At 43.3% G+C, this 15,990-nt stretch overlaps 1 protein-coding gene across 1 annotated transcript in view; it reads right to left on the bottom strand.

The window, feature by feature from the left end:
* The window catches only part of LOC308578062 (putative helicase senataxin), a gene marked incomplete at both ends in the record, with an annotated part of 129,961 nt that overhangs the window by 103,628 nt on the left and 10,343 nt on the right, over window positions 1-15,990 (bottom strand). The window contains 2 exons of the mRNA XM_081178345.1: window positions 6,453-6,572; window positions 7,347-7,566. Of these exons, the coding sequence (XP_081034471.1) occupies window positions 6,453-6,572; window positions 7,347-7,566 (340 nt within the window). The remainder of the gene's footprint in view (window positions 1-6,452; window positions 6,573-7,346; window positions 7,567-15,990) is intronic.

The following is a 15,990-nucleotide window of genomic DNA, read 5'->3' on the forward strand; positions in this document are numbered from 1 at the left end:
AACCCGTCGGAATACCTGAAGAATCGGAAAATAATCATGGCCTCGCCTCCACCCTCTGCAGAAGTGGCCCACTAAGGAAGGGTAAGAAAGCCCGCAGAACTAATGCTTGTAAAAGGAGATCCAGAGTTGTTAAAAATGTTAAAAAAAGTAAAAACATAAAAAATCTTAAGACAGTGCATTATAAAAAAATGGTTTTTAAAAAGCTTTTTAACCTACTCGAGTGCATATCAGCCTCTGGGACTAGAGGGAACCTTGTGAAGTCTTTAGCCAAGAAGACAGTTAAACAGGATTTGCCCCCAAACGTCTGTGCTGATAAAGCCCAGGATTGTCTAAAACCTTCAGCACTTGCTCCACCACCAAGCTCTAAGCAAGATTTATTACCCCAAGATCCATGGTCCTACGTTTTAACCATAGACAACTCCAAAACCAATAAGGAGAGCATTCCAACAAATAAGAACTGGAAGCTGGTGTTGCTTCAAAACAAGCTTGTTTTTTCAAGCTATCCCAAGCCTCCAGGACTTTTATCTCAAGAGGATCGCAAAGTCCATCTACTGAACTTCCTTAAAGCATACATGCCAGGTATTTTGAGTAATCCCTCGGAGTTGGACCAAGTGGAATATCTATATTTTGATGGCTTGCTTGCCAGGGCGGTGGTTACATTCCATGATCGGAGACTGGCAAAACTGATATATAAACATAGAGAATACCTAAAGACAAGTGGTGTAAAAATATCAAGGTTCTTTAAAAATGAGACCTCCCCTATCCCACTACTCCCCAGTTCTGCAACCTCGACTGCAGCACGTCATCAAAAGGCTGAATACCACACTTTAATTGATTTAAAATCCACTGAGGACTCACCTAATCACCTTCCAGAGTTACTCACTAATGACCTTCAAAGACCAGACTCTCCCGGGACTTCGTATGAGGAGAGCCAAGGTAATGGGCTCAAACGAGAGCTTCAAAAACTAAAAAGGAAAGATGCCCACCTGCAAGACCTGCAACTTCAAGAGAATGAAGATGAGGATCTTTTCTCCGTGGAAGAAAATACCTTAATTAGGCAATTTTGCCATTTTCCATCTCCGGTGCAGACTGAAATATTAGAAAGATTGGATATGCTAAGGGTTAAGCTGGCTGGGAGAGAAATAATCAAGGAAATCAATGTGGACGTCCATAAAAAGGACCAGACTTCCTATAATTTGAACCCAATACAAGAACAAAACCCAGCGGCCTGTCGGCCATGTTGCCTCCAGACAATGGCTGAGATTAACCTACCCTCAATTAAGGAAGCCCGGCACACTGAAGAGAACACTACACCACCTCCAATAAGGAGAACCATCCCGAAGGTGAACTCACCAGGCTCTTGGGACAAGCTGAGGTACCTAGATGAGGCAGAATTAGGCCACAATCAGGTACCGGAAAAATACCTACGGAAAGAGACAACACACTTCAAAGGCCCGGTGACCACTAATGTCAGTATTCAACAGTCAACAGCCGAAACTATAGAACATTTGGCTAGTTTGCCATGTATGGAGAGCAATGGGCTGGCTCATAAAAAAGTAATCCCTAAAAGCACCTTGGGAAATAATTGACAAAGATCAGACCAGAGACAAACTCCAGCCGGCTCCCTATCTCCGCGGAAATCCGACACCATTAGATATGACCAGACTCAACCCTCACTCACAAATCAAGCAAAAGCAGTTCTTTCCTTGAAAGACGCATCCAACCCATCCCAGAGCCTTAAAATTGTCTCCTGGAATGTTAACGGCTGGGCGACAAAGCAAATGGATCCTGAAGCAATGAATTTCATCTCTTCTTTCGACATTGTGTGCCTCCAAGAGACCTGGTCCCAACAAAGTATCGCTCTCCCAAATTATTGCTCCTTTAGCTCCTGTGCTCGCAAACTAACCAACAGGGGTCGCCCCCAAGTTGGCCTCGCCTGTCTTATTTCAACCAGCTTACCTCTCACTATTTGCGAGGAAATTAAATCTTCCCCTTACTTTCTCACTATAAAGATCCATCTCCCAAAGATCAAAAGCCCATGGTTGTTAACTACAGTATACCTGCCCCCAGTAATTAACGATTCCGACCGCAATGAAAGGTGGTCTGAACTTTCGTCTTGGCTCCAAGATCTTCAAACAACTAACCCAGGACTCCCTCAAATCCTCTTAGGCGACTTTAATGCAAGAATAGGTCCCAACGACGATGATATAGTATCTCCCGCAGCACTCCTGGACACCCCCCTGCAGCCCCCCTGGGGAAACAGATGCTCTCTTGATCCTATAACAAATGCGTCGGGGAGACTGATGGCCCAATTGGCCATGGAAAACGATCTCTGCATCGCGAATGGCAACATTACTCCCTTGTCCTCGCAGCAATTAACGTGTATCACTCCCCGGGGAACCAGTGTTGCTGACTACATTTTACTGACGCCGGAGCTATTCTCAATTTCTACAAAAATGGAAGTGGCTGAATATTCTGGTGGTGACCACCTTCCATTGACTCTACTGTTAAACCTAACAGAGCCACCTTCAGTCCCCTCAAACTATAGAACCATGGTACAAAGCCACCCTGTATACAAAACAAAGAAATGGACAAGCCTCAGCTCCTCTCTTGCCCTGGACATACAAAAATCATTTGATATGTCTGCAGCTCCCTTTGATTCAATCCTGCCCGCTGATCAATATCGGAAATTACTTGATGCTTTCTCAACAATTTACACAACCACCACCTCGCCTACTCACCAACGCCTTTTCTCTGAATCGCCTTGGTTTGACAAGGAATGTAAAGCCCTAAGAAGGCGAATTAGGAAAATGGTCAGAATCATTAAATTTTCCAACGACCCCCAAACACGTGCAAAGCTCATAGATATTAAAAGGACATACAGAAACATGATTCATCGCAAGAAACAGCAGCACATCCTTGAGGCTTGGTCCACTCTTCATTCGGCTGTAGAAAGGCATGACTCCCGCTCCTTCTGGCGCTTAGTCAGACCTTCGGCACCATTCAATCCAGCTACCCAGATTTCCGCTGATGAATGGATTGCCCATTATTCAACCAGTTTCGCTTCTTCAAATCTTCTTACAGATCTCCCTCAGTCCCCGTCGGACCTCTGTTCCTGCTCTCTTAGTCCCACTTCCTCAATAAACTTTACCTCAACTCGCATTTCCAACATCATGATGTCAATGCGAAGGAATAAGGCCCCCGGCCCAGACATGGTCCCGTTGGACCTTTTCCTGACTGATCCTATTTGGTGGAGCGAACACCTGACTCCTGTATTCACTGCTATCTCCTCCGCCCTAGACATCCCCGACTCCTGGAGAGAAGCTATAATAGTTCCGATCTTCAAAGGCGGCCAGCCAAACATCCCTAGGAACTATCGCCCCATCAGTTTATTATCCATCCCGGGGAAAATATTTGCCGCTGTTTTATTGGAGGCACCTCTCTCATGGGTCCAGGAGAGGAACATTCTACCGCTGGAACAGATTGGTTTCCGAAAGTCAGCGTCAATCATGGACCACTGTCTAACTCTTTATCACCTTGCCAGTAAATACACTGCTCCAAGGCAAGGCCACCTATTTGCCGCTTTCATGGACCTGGAGGCCGCCTTTGATTCCATTCCTAGGCAGAGATTATGGTCCAAACTTGCCCATTTGGGAATTGATCCGCACCTCCTCTCCCTAATTATTTCCCTTTATTCAAACACCACTGTCAGGGAACTGCCATCGGAGGAACAGGTGGGGAAAGGGCTCACGGAGGCTGGGAGGGACTCAACAGCTGAAGCAGGGACCAGCAGGGGGAGAGATGGGTCTCTGGAGGAGAGTCTCACAAAGGCTGAGAGAGACGCAGCAGCTAGAGCAGGAACTAGCAGGGAAAGGGGAGGATCTCTGAGGGAAAGCGAGCAAGAGGGAGGGCTCAGGGACACGTCCAGCGAGAACAGTGGGGAGGTGTCAGAAGCTCCCATAGGGAGACCTATTCCTCGCCGGAAGCTGTCACGCCGCGAGTCCCGAAGACGTGTTTCCGTTAAGGAGCTTTTATGCTGGAAGCGCTTCCGAAAACAACCACTGTCGGAATCTGCAAGTGACTAGAGCAGACATGTCTGAGGAGTTCTGTCACACACAGAGGTTTGTGGAGTTGCACAAACTCTGAGGGACTACGATTTTACGCACAAGCAGCTCATCATCCCATCACAACCACAGCCCGCGTCCGAAGTGGTCCCAACGGCTCCCTCACTACTCCATTTCCAACGGCCAAGGGCGTCCGACAAGGTTGTCTCTTGGCCCCTTTATTGTTTAATCTCTATCTTCACGATGCAATTTCCACTTTGAAGCTAGCATCTAAGTATCCTCCTCACTTAGCAGGCCACCCCGTTGCTTCCCTTTTCTATGCTGATGATGCCGTCATCTTATCCAGAACAGTTGCGGACCTAGCAAATGCAGTTAATGCATTTATCGCCTATTGTAAGACGGAAGCTCTTAACATTAATTATAAAAAATCGAAAGTCCTCCACTTCACTCGTTCCCGCAAACTCAAGTTGGAGCCGCTTAAGATCACAGGTGGCTACTTAGAAAAGGTAAAAGCCTTTAAATATCTAGGCATAATATTCACTTCTTCTTCTTCTTCTTCTTCTTATAATCTCTCCTGGACCACCCACCTACAATCTGCCTTTTTCGCTGCAACCACGACTTCTAACGCCATTGTCCGATTTTACCACCAGAAGGGCGGCAAACATCTTCCAGCAGCAATTCAAATATTTAATGCCAAAGTTGTCCCTAAATTATTATATGGATGCGAAGTATGGACTACAGCAATATCAGGTAACTTGGATCGCCCACTTCATATGTTTCTGAGATCTCTTTCCGGCGTCCCGAGATGTGTCTCAGGTGCAGCCCTACGACTCGAGTTCGCCCAGCCCTCAATTGTCAAACGAGCATGGAGTCGAGCCATTTCCTACAGCTTCCACCTATTAGCATCGGATGCTCGAATTAGAGGTGGTTTTTCCAATCTGATCCTAAGAGACATTCATAATTCCCCTTGGAAAACTACAATTAACCTCAAATTCCGCTCTCTTCTCAATTTGAATTGTAAAACTGTTCTTAACTTAGAGTGTATCAGCCCGGCGGCCCTACCTCTAATCAAAAAGAAACTACAGCAACTTGACTTCTCTAACACAGCTTCCTATGCAAGAGGACCGTGTTCAGGCCTAGCCCTAGCTATTCCACCCCCTGAAGGGATCCCTCTATACTGCTTCACAATTTCTTCGGAGGCTAAGCGTAGGGCCTTTACCTGTGCCCGTCTCAACTGTTTTCCTACAGCAGTTCTGTCGGGTCGTTATTCCAGAGTTCCCATCGCAAACAGAACATGCACCTGTAATGACACGACCCTGGAGACTATGGAACATGTAATGCTCTTCTGTCCCAACTGGACAGATGAAAGATCTCGGTTTTTAACTCCCCTCGTGAATAAGCTTCATCTCCCAATCCAGCCTTGGATAGTGTCCCTCTTTTTGCAGGATTCTGATTGTTGGATTACCGAGATGACAGCTAACTTCCTGCTTAGTGTGATGAAGAGGAAAGCGGCACTAACTTCTTCCTTAACACCACAGCTGCAGTCGATACGCCGCACAACCGAACGAAATTCCAAGTAGCCTAATTGTACAAGGACAATCGAGTTAGGACATATCTGAGGAGCTGAAGGACCCTTTAACGGTCCTCCTCCAGCCTCAGCAGGTTTTTTTCTTTTTCTTTCTTTAAGTAATCGCCCAGGACGATATCTACCTTTATCTCCCCATCCCCATTTTATGTTGCTATTTCAATGTATATCATGCTATGGCCTCATGGCTAATGCAATAAAAAATCTATTTGAAGATTGGATAATTAAATTATGTGAATTTATAAGATTGGCCAAATTAATGGCAGCCATAAGAAATCAGTCCAACCAAAATCTAAGGAAGGAATGGCAATGTTTTGAGGACTATATGAAAAAACACTGCTCTAAGAATAATATATTGCTATGCGTAGAATAAGTATGTAAAGATGAATCAAACTAAGGTAAAATTAATAATGGATATATATTGGATAATACAAGACACAATGTTAAACTATTTATAGTATAAAGGATGTCAAGTTGTGGTGGAGGGAAGCTACACGGGTGAAAGTTTTAGTATTTCTTTATTTTTGTGTATATGGGTTTTGTTTTGTTTTTTTCCAAAGTATGATATGCAAAATGGAATAATTATTTTTCTTTTACTTTTTCATTTTGAATAAATAAAAAAGTTTTTTTTAAAAAGAAACTAGCTGTCAGCCATCATATACTATACCATAACATTTCCACATTAAGTAAGTTACTTGGCGTACAAGTTCTGTGAAAGGAATGATTTTACCTTAAGAGAGTGAACACTCAGACTGTTTTTAATTTGCTTGTATCGCTGCCCCCAATGATTATTAGTTACTTACCCTCTGTTGGTTTCTTCATGGCCTTCATTATGCACGGCATGAAGTCAATCTGCTTGTCTGGGCCAAACAACAACAAATCCATGGCTTGTTCTTCCAGCACCATCAACAACGTACAGATACCTACAACAATGCAAATGAGAAAGTTCAGAAGCTATCACTGGGTGTTGGCTTAACTCCCGATCTTAATCCACAACCAAAACAAAACCTACTTTTGTAATTGCACCTGCTAGCATGCCACTCAAACTTTTAATCTCTGGAGCCCTCTAGAGCTTGGGAATACAACTCCCATCATCCCTGGCAGCAGACCATATTGACTAGGGCTGATGGGAGTTGGGAGTCCAACAACATCTGGAGGGCATCATGTTAGCTTCCCCTGTTTTTCATTACACATTTCTTTGAACAGGTTGCACAAACATAGTTGAGATGGTGTAATTTTTAAAAATGATATATGCAACAGTTAAATGCCACAAAAAAATGTCTGATACAGGTAAAGGAAGGAAAGTTTTCATTCTACAAGGAACAGGAGAAAAGGAGCCTCAGGGCGCAAGCCTGCAGCCCTCTAAATTCTATTAGACTACGATTCCCACCAGCCCCAACTGGCAAGCTAATAGTCCAAGATTATGAGAAACATATTCCAGCAACATCTAAGACCACAGGTTAGTAAGCTTTTAGCTATATGGACCAATGGTCAAATTCAGTGTAAGGTAGCTTTCCGTGTGTGTGTGTGTGTGTGTGTGTGTGCATGCATGCATGCACTGGAGGGGAAGACACACAGACTGAGTGTGGGGTGGTTGTACCAAAAGACAAAAAGGTTTAGCCATCTCTGCTGTACTACAATGCTACCACTCTCTATAGAATGGTTCATGCCTAACATCTCAGCTTGCTTCTACTCACCTAGCCAGTAGTTTTTGTAACTGGTGGTATCATACAGATGGCGAGGCAACAAGATAAGATTCCCCTTCTCAACTATTGCAAGGTTATAAGTATCAGAGTTTTCAAAGTGGTCCAGCTCTATGACTCTGAACAAGCACGTCAACACTTCCTGGATGTTGTAATAGTCGTCCCTGTCCACCTTCCCCAGGCTCCTGGCTTTCAGGATGGCCCACTGACGAATCTGTGGGTTTGGAAGGACACTAGGAATTACTACAGTAAGGAATCACAACAGTAATTGTTAAGACAAATTGGGGCAGGAAGCAAGTTGGCATGAAAAGCAACTATTGTAAAGCGTAAGATAAAGGTTCAAATTCCAAACCAGACAGCCTAGATATCTATTTCTAGAAATGCTTATTTGAAGGTTGTGAACTTCCTAGCCTCCTCACTTCCCAACCACCCTAGACACTGAGGGACAAGAGACCACCTTTTAACAACAACCTTTTAAAAAAAAGATTCTGGGCAGAATTACTAAAAATAGAACTGTGTTAATAACAATGTAGAACAGTTTGGATGTTACTTTGGGTTGTATCCTGTGTCAGTCCTATGCAGAGCAGGATCACTGAAATTGATGGGCGCTGTCAAGGATGCGTATGGTTGCTCACGAGTAAACAGCCAGGACTCCGACCTGCCTTTTTATAGGTTTTATTTGGTGCAAACTATGTACAGTGCAGAAGTCCAAAGTTCATGTCTGCCTCAGTCAGTAGCAGATTCCAAGAGTGGGTTCTTCCGCCCCCCCATCTTAAGAAGCTGGACACCCCCAATCTCCTCCTCTTTTCCTTATGTTTGATTCCCTTGCGAAAACTAGGCGACTGTTTCCCTATCGTTCCTGCCTCCCTCCCCCCTTTTGATGGCAGTCCTCTGACAGGCACGATCAACTTAGGTTTGTTAACTTCAATGGGTGTACTCTTAAGTATAATTTAGTTCTCAATCAATCGCCTTTATTGGCATAGTAAGAGTATGTCGTATACATGGATTGGAAAACAACACAGGTAACAAAACATAGTAGGAGGCACTTTAGGATAAAACTGTCCAGACGTTGTGAGATACAAAGGTGGCTCTTAGGACCTATGGTGACGTAATTTCATGGCGTCACTCCAAAATCTTGCTGCATTCTCCAAGTCATTCCTACAGTTATTCAACAGATAGGTCACCCTGGAAGATCCCCTCCTTCAATAAGGGGGCCAAATACTAATCATTTATTTTTGCATAAACTGGGCAATGAAATAAAACGTGTGTGATAGATACAGCCTGTTTTGTGCCACAAGGGCAGTACCTTTCAGAATAAGGGATTTTCAAGAATCTAACATCTTACTAGATGGCAAGATGTGAAATCTTGAGAGGGAAATAGCTCTGCTTAGGTGGGGAGCATAAAGGTAATGTAAATATGGAGGGCCCTGGCCAAATGAGGGTAGAATTCCCAACCCCAATGGGGAACAGGTTTTATTGGCTGTACTGCTAAGGGCTTGGAATTCAATCTCTAGGATTCTGCACTTGATTGTCTGGAATGCTTCCAATTATGGGAGCATAAGCAGCGACTCGAGTGATAGGCCACATGTTCTGATTCTGCTTTCAATGCGAGCCAACCATTTGGAGTGGTGGGATTCCACCAGCATATGGAAAGTTAAAGAAGATGGGTCAGACTTCTTTATATGCAAACTTGGCCAAGAGGAGCAAGGCCACCCAGTCATCCTGCTGGTAACTGACGTAACAACACAGGTACTGCTGCAGTGTGTTGCTGGTTCTCTCTGCCTCTCTGTTGGTCTCCGGATGATGAGCTGAAGAGAGGCACAGTTCCATGTCCAGAAGTTGCATGACCTTCTTACAGAACTGGGAGGTGAATTGGGTTCCTCTTTCAGACACAATTCGCTGTGGCAGACTGTGCAGCTTGAAGACATGATCTACGAAGAACTGGGCTGTCTCTTAGGCTGTTGGAAGGCCCTTGCAAGACACAAAATGTGCCATCTTGGTAAACAGGTCCACCACCACCCAGATCACAGTCTGCTGTCACAAGGACGGCAGTTCAGTAATGAAGTCCATGGCTATGGTCTCCCAGGGCCCCTGCGGTGTAGGCAGGGGTTGCAGTAGCCCCACCAGGGCTTCTTGAGGCCGCTTGGCACACTGACAGCTTTTGCAGGCGTGAACCTACTCCTTGACGTCCTCAGGCACCCACAGCCACCAAAACTGCCGCATCTGAGATTGTCAGCTTGCATCAAGGTGCACGCAGCAGGACACTGGGTCCCAGAGCACAACAAGTATTCAATTGCACAGCTTTACTTAGACTAGAAAGACTTGATAAAGATAAATGTAGAAACAAGATGGCGCTTGTTAATATGACCCAGCACGGAAAAATGAGAATTCCTCCCTTTTCGAGAGAAGCGGGAAATATTTGCTGGCTGACTTTGTAATGACTGGAGATAACAATTTGGGATAACATATAGTGCAGCTGTTTGCAGAAGTTTATTGCATTATGAGTGAGAGAGAAGGCTGATGGATTTCTAGCAGCCCCCCCATAGGGCACAGAGGGGGGGAATTGTGTGGTCTCTGAGAGACTGATTGATCGCCAAATGACTTATATCTGTGGAATACAGCTCATTTACATTGCATTATTACAAACAGTATGCTTAACAATTTACAGTAATAACTTAATAATGTGGAAGCTACTATGTTATTAAATCTCAAACAAAAAGCTTGGACAACAGCCCGGATTGGAAGATTGGAACGGAGTCAGGGAAAGCTGCACTGGCAAATAGACAGTTGAAAAAATATATATACACAAATAAAGCTGTATTCAACAGATGAAAGGATATATGATTTCTGACATGACTGAGAATCGCAGAGTCAGGGACGGAGAACTTTAAAGCATTAAGATCAGAAGGCGGAAAATATGAAAACGAGAAGAGGCAGGAACAAAGATTTGGAGATATGCTTCAAAGGTCCAGACTATGGAGAGCCCGGGAAAATTAATAATTACAATCTGGACTATAATCATAGAATCATAGAATCATAGAGTTGGAAGAGACCAAAAGGGCCATGGAGTCCAACCCCCTGCCAAGCAGGAAGCACCATCAGAGCACTCCTGACATATGGTTGTCAAGCCTCTGCTTAAAGACCTCCAAAGAAGGAGACCCCACCACACTCCTTGGCAGCAAATTCCACTGTCGAACAGCTCTTATTGTCAGGAAGTTCTTCCTAATGTTTAGGTGGAATCTTCTTTCTTGTAGTTTGGATCCATTGCTCCGTGTCCGCTTCTCTGGAGCAGCAGAAAACAACCTTTCTCCCTCCTCTATATTACATCCTTTTATATATTTGAACATGGCTATCATATCACCCCTTAACCTCCTCTTCTCCAGGCTAAACATGCCCAGCTCCCTTAGCCGTTCCTCATAAGGCATCGTTTCCAGACCTTTGACCATTTTGTTGTTGTTTTTTTAATTTCTTTTTATTGAGTTCTTTACAGCAAAAAACATAAAAGCATTAAGAAACAAAACAAACAAAAATACAAACAAAAAAAGAAAGAAAAAGAACCGAAGACAACACATATAGCAAATAAACAAACAGATCAACTCTAAAACGCTAATTGACTTCCCTCCATCTCGGCTTGAGCTATACACACACCATACCTCTCTGCAGTTTTATTTGGCCAAATCTGTACGTCGCAGGTTTTATGTTTCACCTACTGTGATTTTAATATTTCCTAGGTTTGCTTCAATGTATGTTACAAATTTGTTCCAGTCATTAATAAACTTTCTGCTTTTTTGATACCTGATTTTCTGTGTCATCTTTGCTAATTCTATATACTCAAATAATTTAATTTGCCATTCTCTGACGGTTGGGATATTAGGAGTTTTCCAGTTTTGCGCTAGCAGTATCCTGGTGGCGACCGTTGCGTACTGGAATAATATTTGATCTTCTTTTTTAATCTCCTCTCCAATCATTCCCAAGAGAAAAGCTTTGGGTTTTTTGGGAAAGGTGTATTTCAATTTTTTTTTTAATTCATCGTAAATAAGTCCCCAAAACCTTTTCACCTCTTCACAAGTCCACCACGTGTGGTGAAAATTACCCTCTTTGGTTTTGCATTTCCAGCATGTTTTGTCTCCTGTCTTGTACATTTTTTCCAATTTCACAGGTGTGATGTACCATCGGTACATCATCTTTTCCATATTTTCTCGGAGTCCAACACATGCTGTAAATTTCATACCCTTGTTCCAGAGTTTCACCCAGCTGTCATACTCTAGATTATATCCAAGATCTATAGCCCATTTAATCGTGACCTCCTTTATTTCTTCATCTTTAGTCTCCCGATCTAAAAGTTGGTTGTACATTTTGGATAAAAGTTTGGAGTTACTTTCTAAAATTTCCACCTGATATCTAGACTTTTTTACATTCATCCCCGTTTTTTTGTGTTCATTCCATAGGGCATTAATTTGGTGGAATTGTAACCATCCTGTTAATTTATCCTTTAACTCTTCATATGGTCTAATTTTCCATCCTTTTTCTGATCTTACCAGGAGGTCTTCGTAAGTCCATCTTTCTCCTTCCATGTTTAGTTTTTTAATTGTTAAAATGTCAATTGGTGATAACCACCAGGGGGTGTCTTTTTCAATAAGTCTTTTGTTCCTATCCCATACTTCGAGCAACGAACCTCTAACGATGTGATTGGAGAAGCCCTTATGTACCCTCTCTTTATTGTGCCACAGATAGGCATGCCAACCAAATCTGATGTTAAATCCCTCTAAGTCTAACAAATCTGTGTTTTTCAAAATAATCCATTCTTTCATCCAGCAAAGGCATGCGGCTTCGTAGTATAATTTCAAATTCGGGACTGCAAACCCCCCTATCTCTCTTCGATCTGTGAGTAGCTTAAATTTAATTCTTGCTCTTTTTCCTTGCCAGATAAATCTGGAAAGGGTTTTTTGCCAATCCTTAAAGTTTGCCATTCCTCTGATCACCGGGATATTCTGGAATAAAAACAACAGTCTCGGAAGTATGCTCATCTTAATTGAGGCAATTCTTCCTGACCAGGAGAGTTTTAACCTACTCCAGATGTCTAGATCTTTTTTAATCTCTCTCCAGATCTTTGTATAGTTGTCTTCTACTAGGTTTATATTTTTCGAGGAGACCCATAATCCCAGATATTTCACCTTTTTCGTCACCTTGATTCCTGTTTGTAACTCTAGCTGGTTTCTTAAGTCTTCGGTCATGTTTTTTGTCAAAATTTTGGTTTTCATTTTGTTTAGCTTAAAACCGGACAGTTTTCCAAATTCTTCTAATAACTCTAGAACTTTACCGGTACTTTCTACGGGATCTTCTAACGATATTACCAAATCATCGGCGTAAGCCTTTAGTTCATTAGGATGCCCTTGAGTCCAGCATCCAAGTCGTTGATAAAGATGTTGAATAAGACCAGGCTCAAGACAGCACCCTGTGGCACCCCACTAGTCACTCTTCTCCAGGATGAAGAGGAACCATTGATGAGCACTCTTTGGGTTCGGTCAGTCAGCCAGTTACAAATCCACTGAGTGGTAGCATAGTCAAGACCACATTTTACCAGCTTCTTTACAAGAATACCATGGGGCACCTTGTCAAATGCCTTGCTGAAATCAAGGTAGCCTACATCCACTGCGTTCCCTTCATCTACCAGGCTTGTAATTCTGTCAAAAAACGAGATCAGGTTAGTCTGACATGACTTATTTTTCAGAAATCCATGCTGACTATTGGTGATCACAGCATTCCTTTCTAGGTGCTCACAGACTGTTTGCTTAATGATCTGCTCCAGAATCTTCCCTGGTATTGATGTCAGACTGACTGGGCGGTAATTATTTGGGTCCTCTCTTTTCCCCTTTTTGAAAATAGGGACAACATTTGCCCTCCTCCGGGCAGAAATGACTGGCAGAATCCGAGACCAGGGAGAAGAGTCGGTGAAAGAAGACTGGAAGAAATTCAAAGACTACTTACAGAAACATTGTAAAATTAATGAATGTTAGAAGGATGTTGGATAGAAACTAAGCGGTTTCCAGCTGTAATGCTTTAAGAGATATGGGGGGGGGGGGGAGAGGTTTTACAAATGGGTAAAAGTTTAATAGTAAGGAATTGCTGAACTAACAAATCAAACTGGAATACAAAGAAGGGAGGTATGAGGAGGTCCGAGGAAATAAGCGTGTGGAAGTTATGTTATTGAAAATTAATGTGTGTTTTTAACTGTTTTTTATTTTGTATGTTTATTTTTCTTTTTTCTTGTTATATCTTAAAAACATTTAATAAATATATTTTCATAAAATTTGCCCTCCTCCAGTTTTCCGGGACTTCGCCTGTTCTCCAGGAATTCTCAAAGATGACTGCCAGTGGTTCTGAGATCACATCTGCCAGTTCTTTTAATACTCTTGGATGCAGTTCATCTGGCCCTGGAGACTTGAATACATCTAAACTAGCCAAGTATTCTTGTACTATCTCTTTAGTTATTCTGGGCTGTGTTTCCTTTGCTGAATCATTTGCTCCAAATTCTTCAGGTCGGGCATTGTTTTCTTTATTGGAGAAGACTGAGGCAAAGAAGGCATTGAGGAGTTCAGCCCTTTCCGTGTCCCCTGTTTGCATTTCACCATCTTCTCCTCTGAGTGACCCCACTGTTTCTTTGTTCTTCCTTTTGCTACGAACATACCCATAAAAGCCTTTTTTGTTGCTTTTAACCTCTCTAGCAAGCCTGAATTCATTCTGTGCTTTAGCTTTTCTGACTTTGTGTCCACACGTGCTGGCTATTTGTTTGAATTTCCCCCCTTTTCCATTTTTTGTACACATCCTTTTTAAATCTTAACTCAGTTAAAAGTTCTTTAGATAGCCACCCTGGCTTCTTTAGGCACCTTCCATGTTTCCCTCTCATTGGTATTTCCTAACGTTGTGCTTTTACTATCTCCCTCTTCACAAACTCCCAGCCATCATGAACTCCCTTTCCTTTTAGTATTACTGTCCATGGGATCTCACCCAGCACTTCCCAAAGTTTTATGAAGTCGGCTTTCTTAAAGTTAAGAAATTGAGTCCTAGTATGCTTGGCTGCTCCTTTCCGCTGTATAGTAAACTTCAGAAGAGCATGATCACTCGCTCCTAATGATCTTTCCACTTCTACCCCACTAACCAGGTCATCAACATTGGTTAGGACCAGATCTAAAATGGCTGTTCCTCTTGTTGCTTCTCCCACTTTCTGGACAATGAAGTTGTCTGCAAGGCCAGTGAGGAATCTGTTTGACCTTATGCTCTTGGCTGAGTTTGACATCCAACAAATATTCGGGTAATTGAAGTCCCCCATTACTACTATCTCCCTTCCTTTTGCATGCTTGGCCATCTGTTCCAGGAAGGCATCATCTCACTTTGGCTTGGAGGTTCTAAATCTTGGATCTCTTCACAGGTATACACATCCCTGACATATAACGCCACTCCTCCTCCTTTCTTGTCTGGTCTGTTTCTCTGAAATAGATTGTATCCCCCTATTATTACATTCCAATCGTGGGACTTATCCCACCAGGTTTCAGTGATGCCTATTATGTCATATTTAGTGTGCTGTACCAAGAGCTCAAGCTCATCTTGTTTATTTCCCATGCTTTGCGCATTAGTGTACAGACATTGAAGTCCATTAATCATTCCCCCGTGTCTCTTATTTAAGGATTTTTTCCTCCCACCACTAGGTCTGCGTGCTGTTTGCTCCATTTGGTCTATGACATTTGGATGATCATCTTCATCAATTGATAGACTCCTACCTTCAGGAGCACTGTCTCCCTCCCCCACATTAGTCAGTTTAAAGCCCTCCTGATGAGGTTTCTGAGATTTTTGGCAAAAACATTCCTCCCAACCATTGTGAGGTGCAGCCCATCGCTTGCCAGAAGTCCATCTTCAAGAAACTGCAGTCTGTGATCTAAGAATCCAAACCGTTCCTGTTTACACCATTTGCGAAGCCAGCTGTTCACTTCCACTATTTTTCCCTCTCTCCCTGGGCCACGTCCTTCAACTGGGAGGACAGATGAGATGACAATTTGTGCATTTAATTGCTTCAATTTCCTGCCCAGAGTCTCTTTTGATCTTCTGGAGGCTATTGCTTGCAGTGTCATTGGTTCCCACATGAACCAAGAGGAATGGGTATTTGTCAGTGGGTTTTATGATTCCTTGCAGTCGTTCAGTTACATCTTGGATCTTAGCCCCAGGGAGACAGCACACCTCCCAAGACCTCTTGTCAGGCCCACAGATCACTTCTTCTGTTCCCCTCAGTAGGGAATCCCCTATCACCACTACACGCCTCCTCTTAGGTTTGGTCGGAGTTCTTCCGTGAGCTGTCCGTTCCAAGGTCGCCTGAACATTCCCTGAGCACTGACTTTGCTGCTCGTCTTCATATACCTGATCGACTGTAATGAGGGAGAGATCCTCAAATGGAGCCTGTTCTTCGTCTTCCATGCTAGGGGAGAGGACCTCAAAGCGATTGTGTATTTCTAAACAATCAGAGCGAACCCTGGGCCTCCTACTTCTTTGAGTCACGTTTCTCCATATATCTGGCTCCTGTGTTGGTGAACTAGCCTCCTTCTCAGGGGTGTCCCCTGTCTCCTCCTTGGTGGAGACGGTGTGCTCT

The sequence above is a fragment of the Podarcis bocagei genome (assembly GCF_964188305.1).
Source record: "Podarcis bocagei genome assembly, chromosome: W".
In the NCBI taxonomy this organism is placed as follows: Eukaryota; Metazoa; Chordata; class Lepidosauria; order Squamata; family Lacertidae; genus Podarcis; species Podarcis bocagei.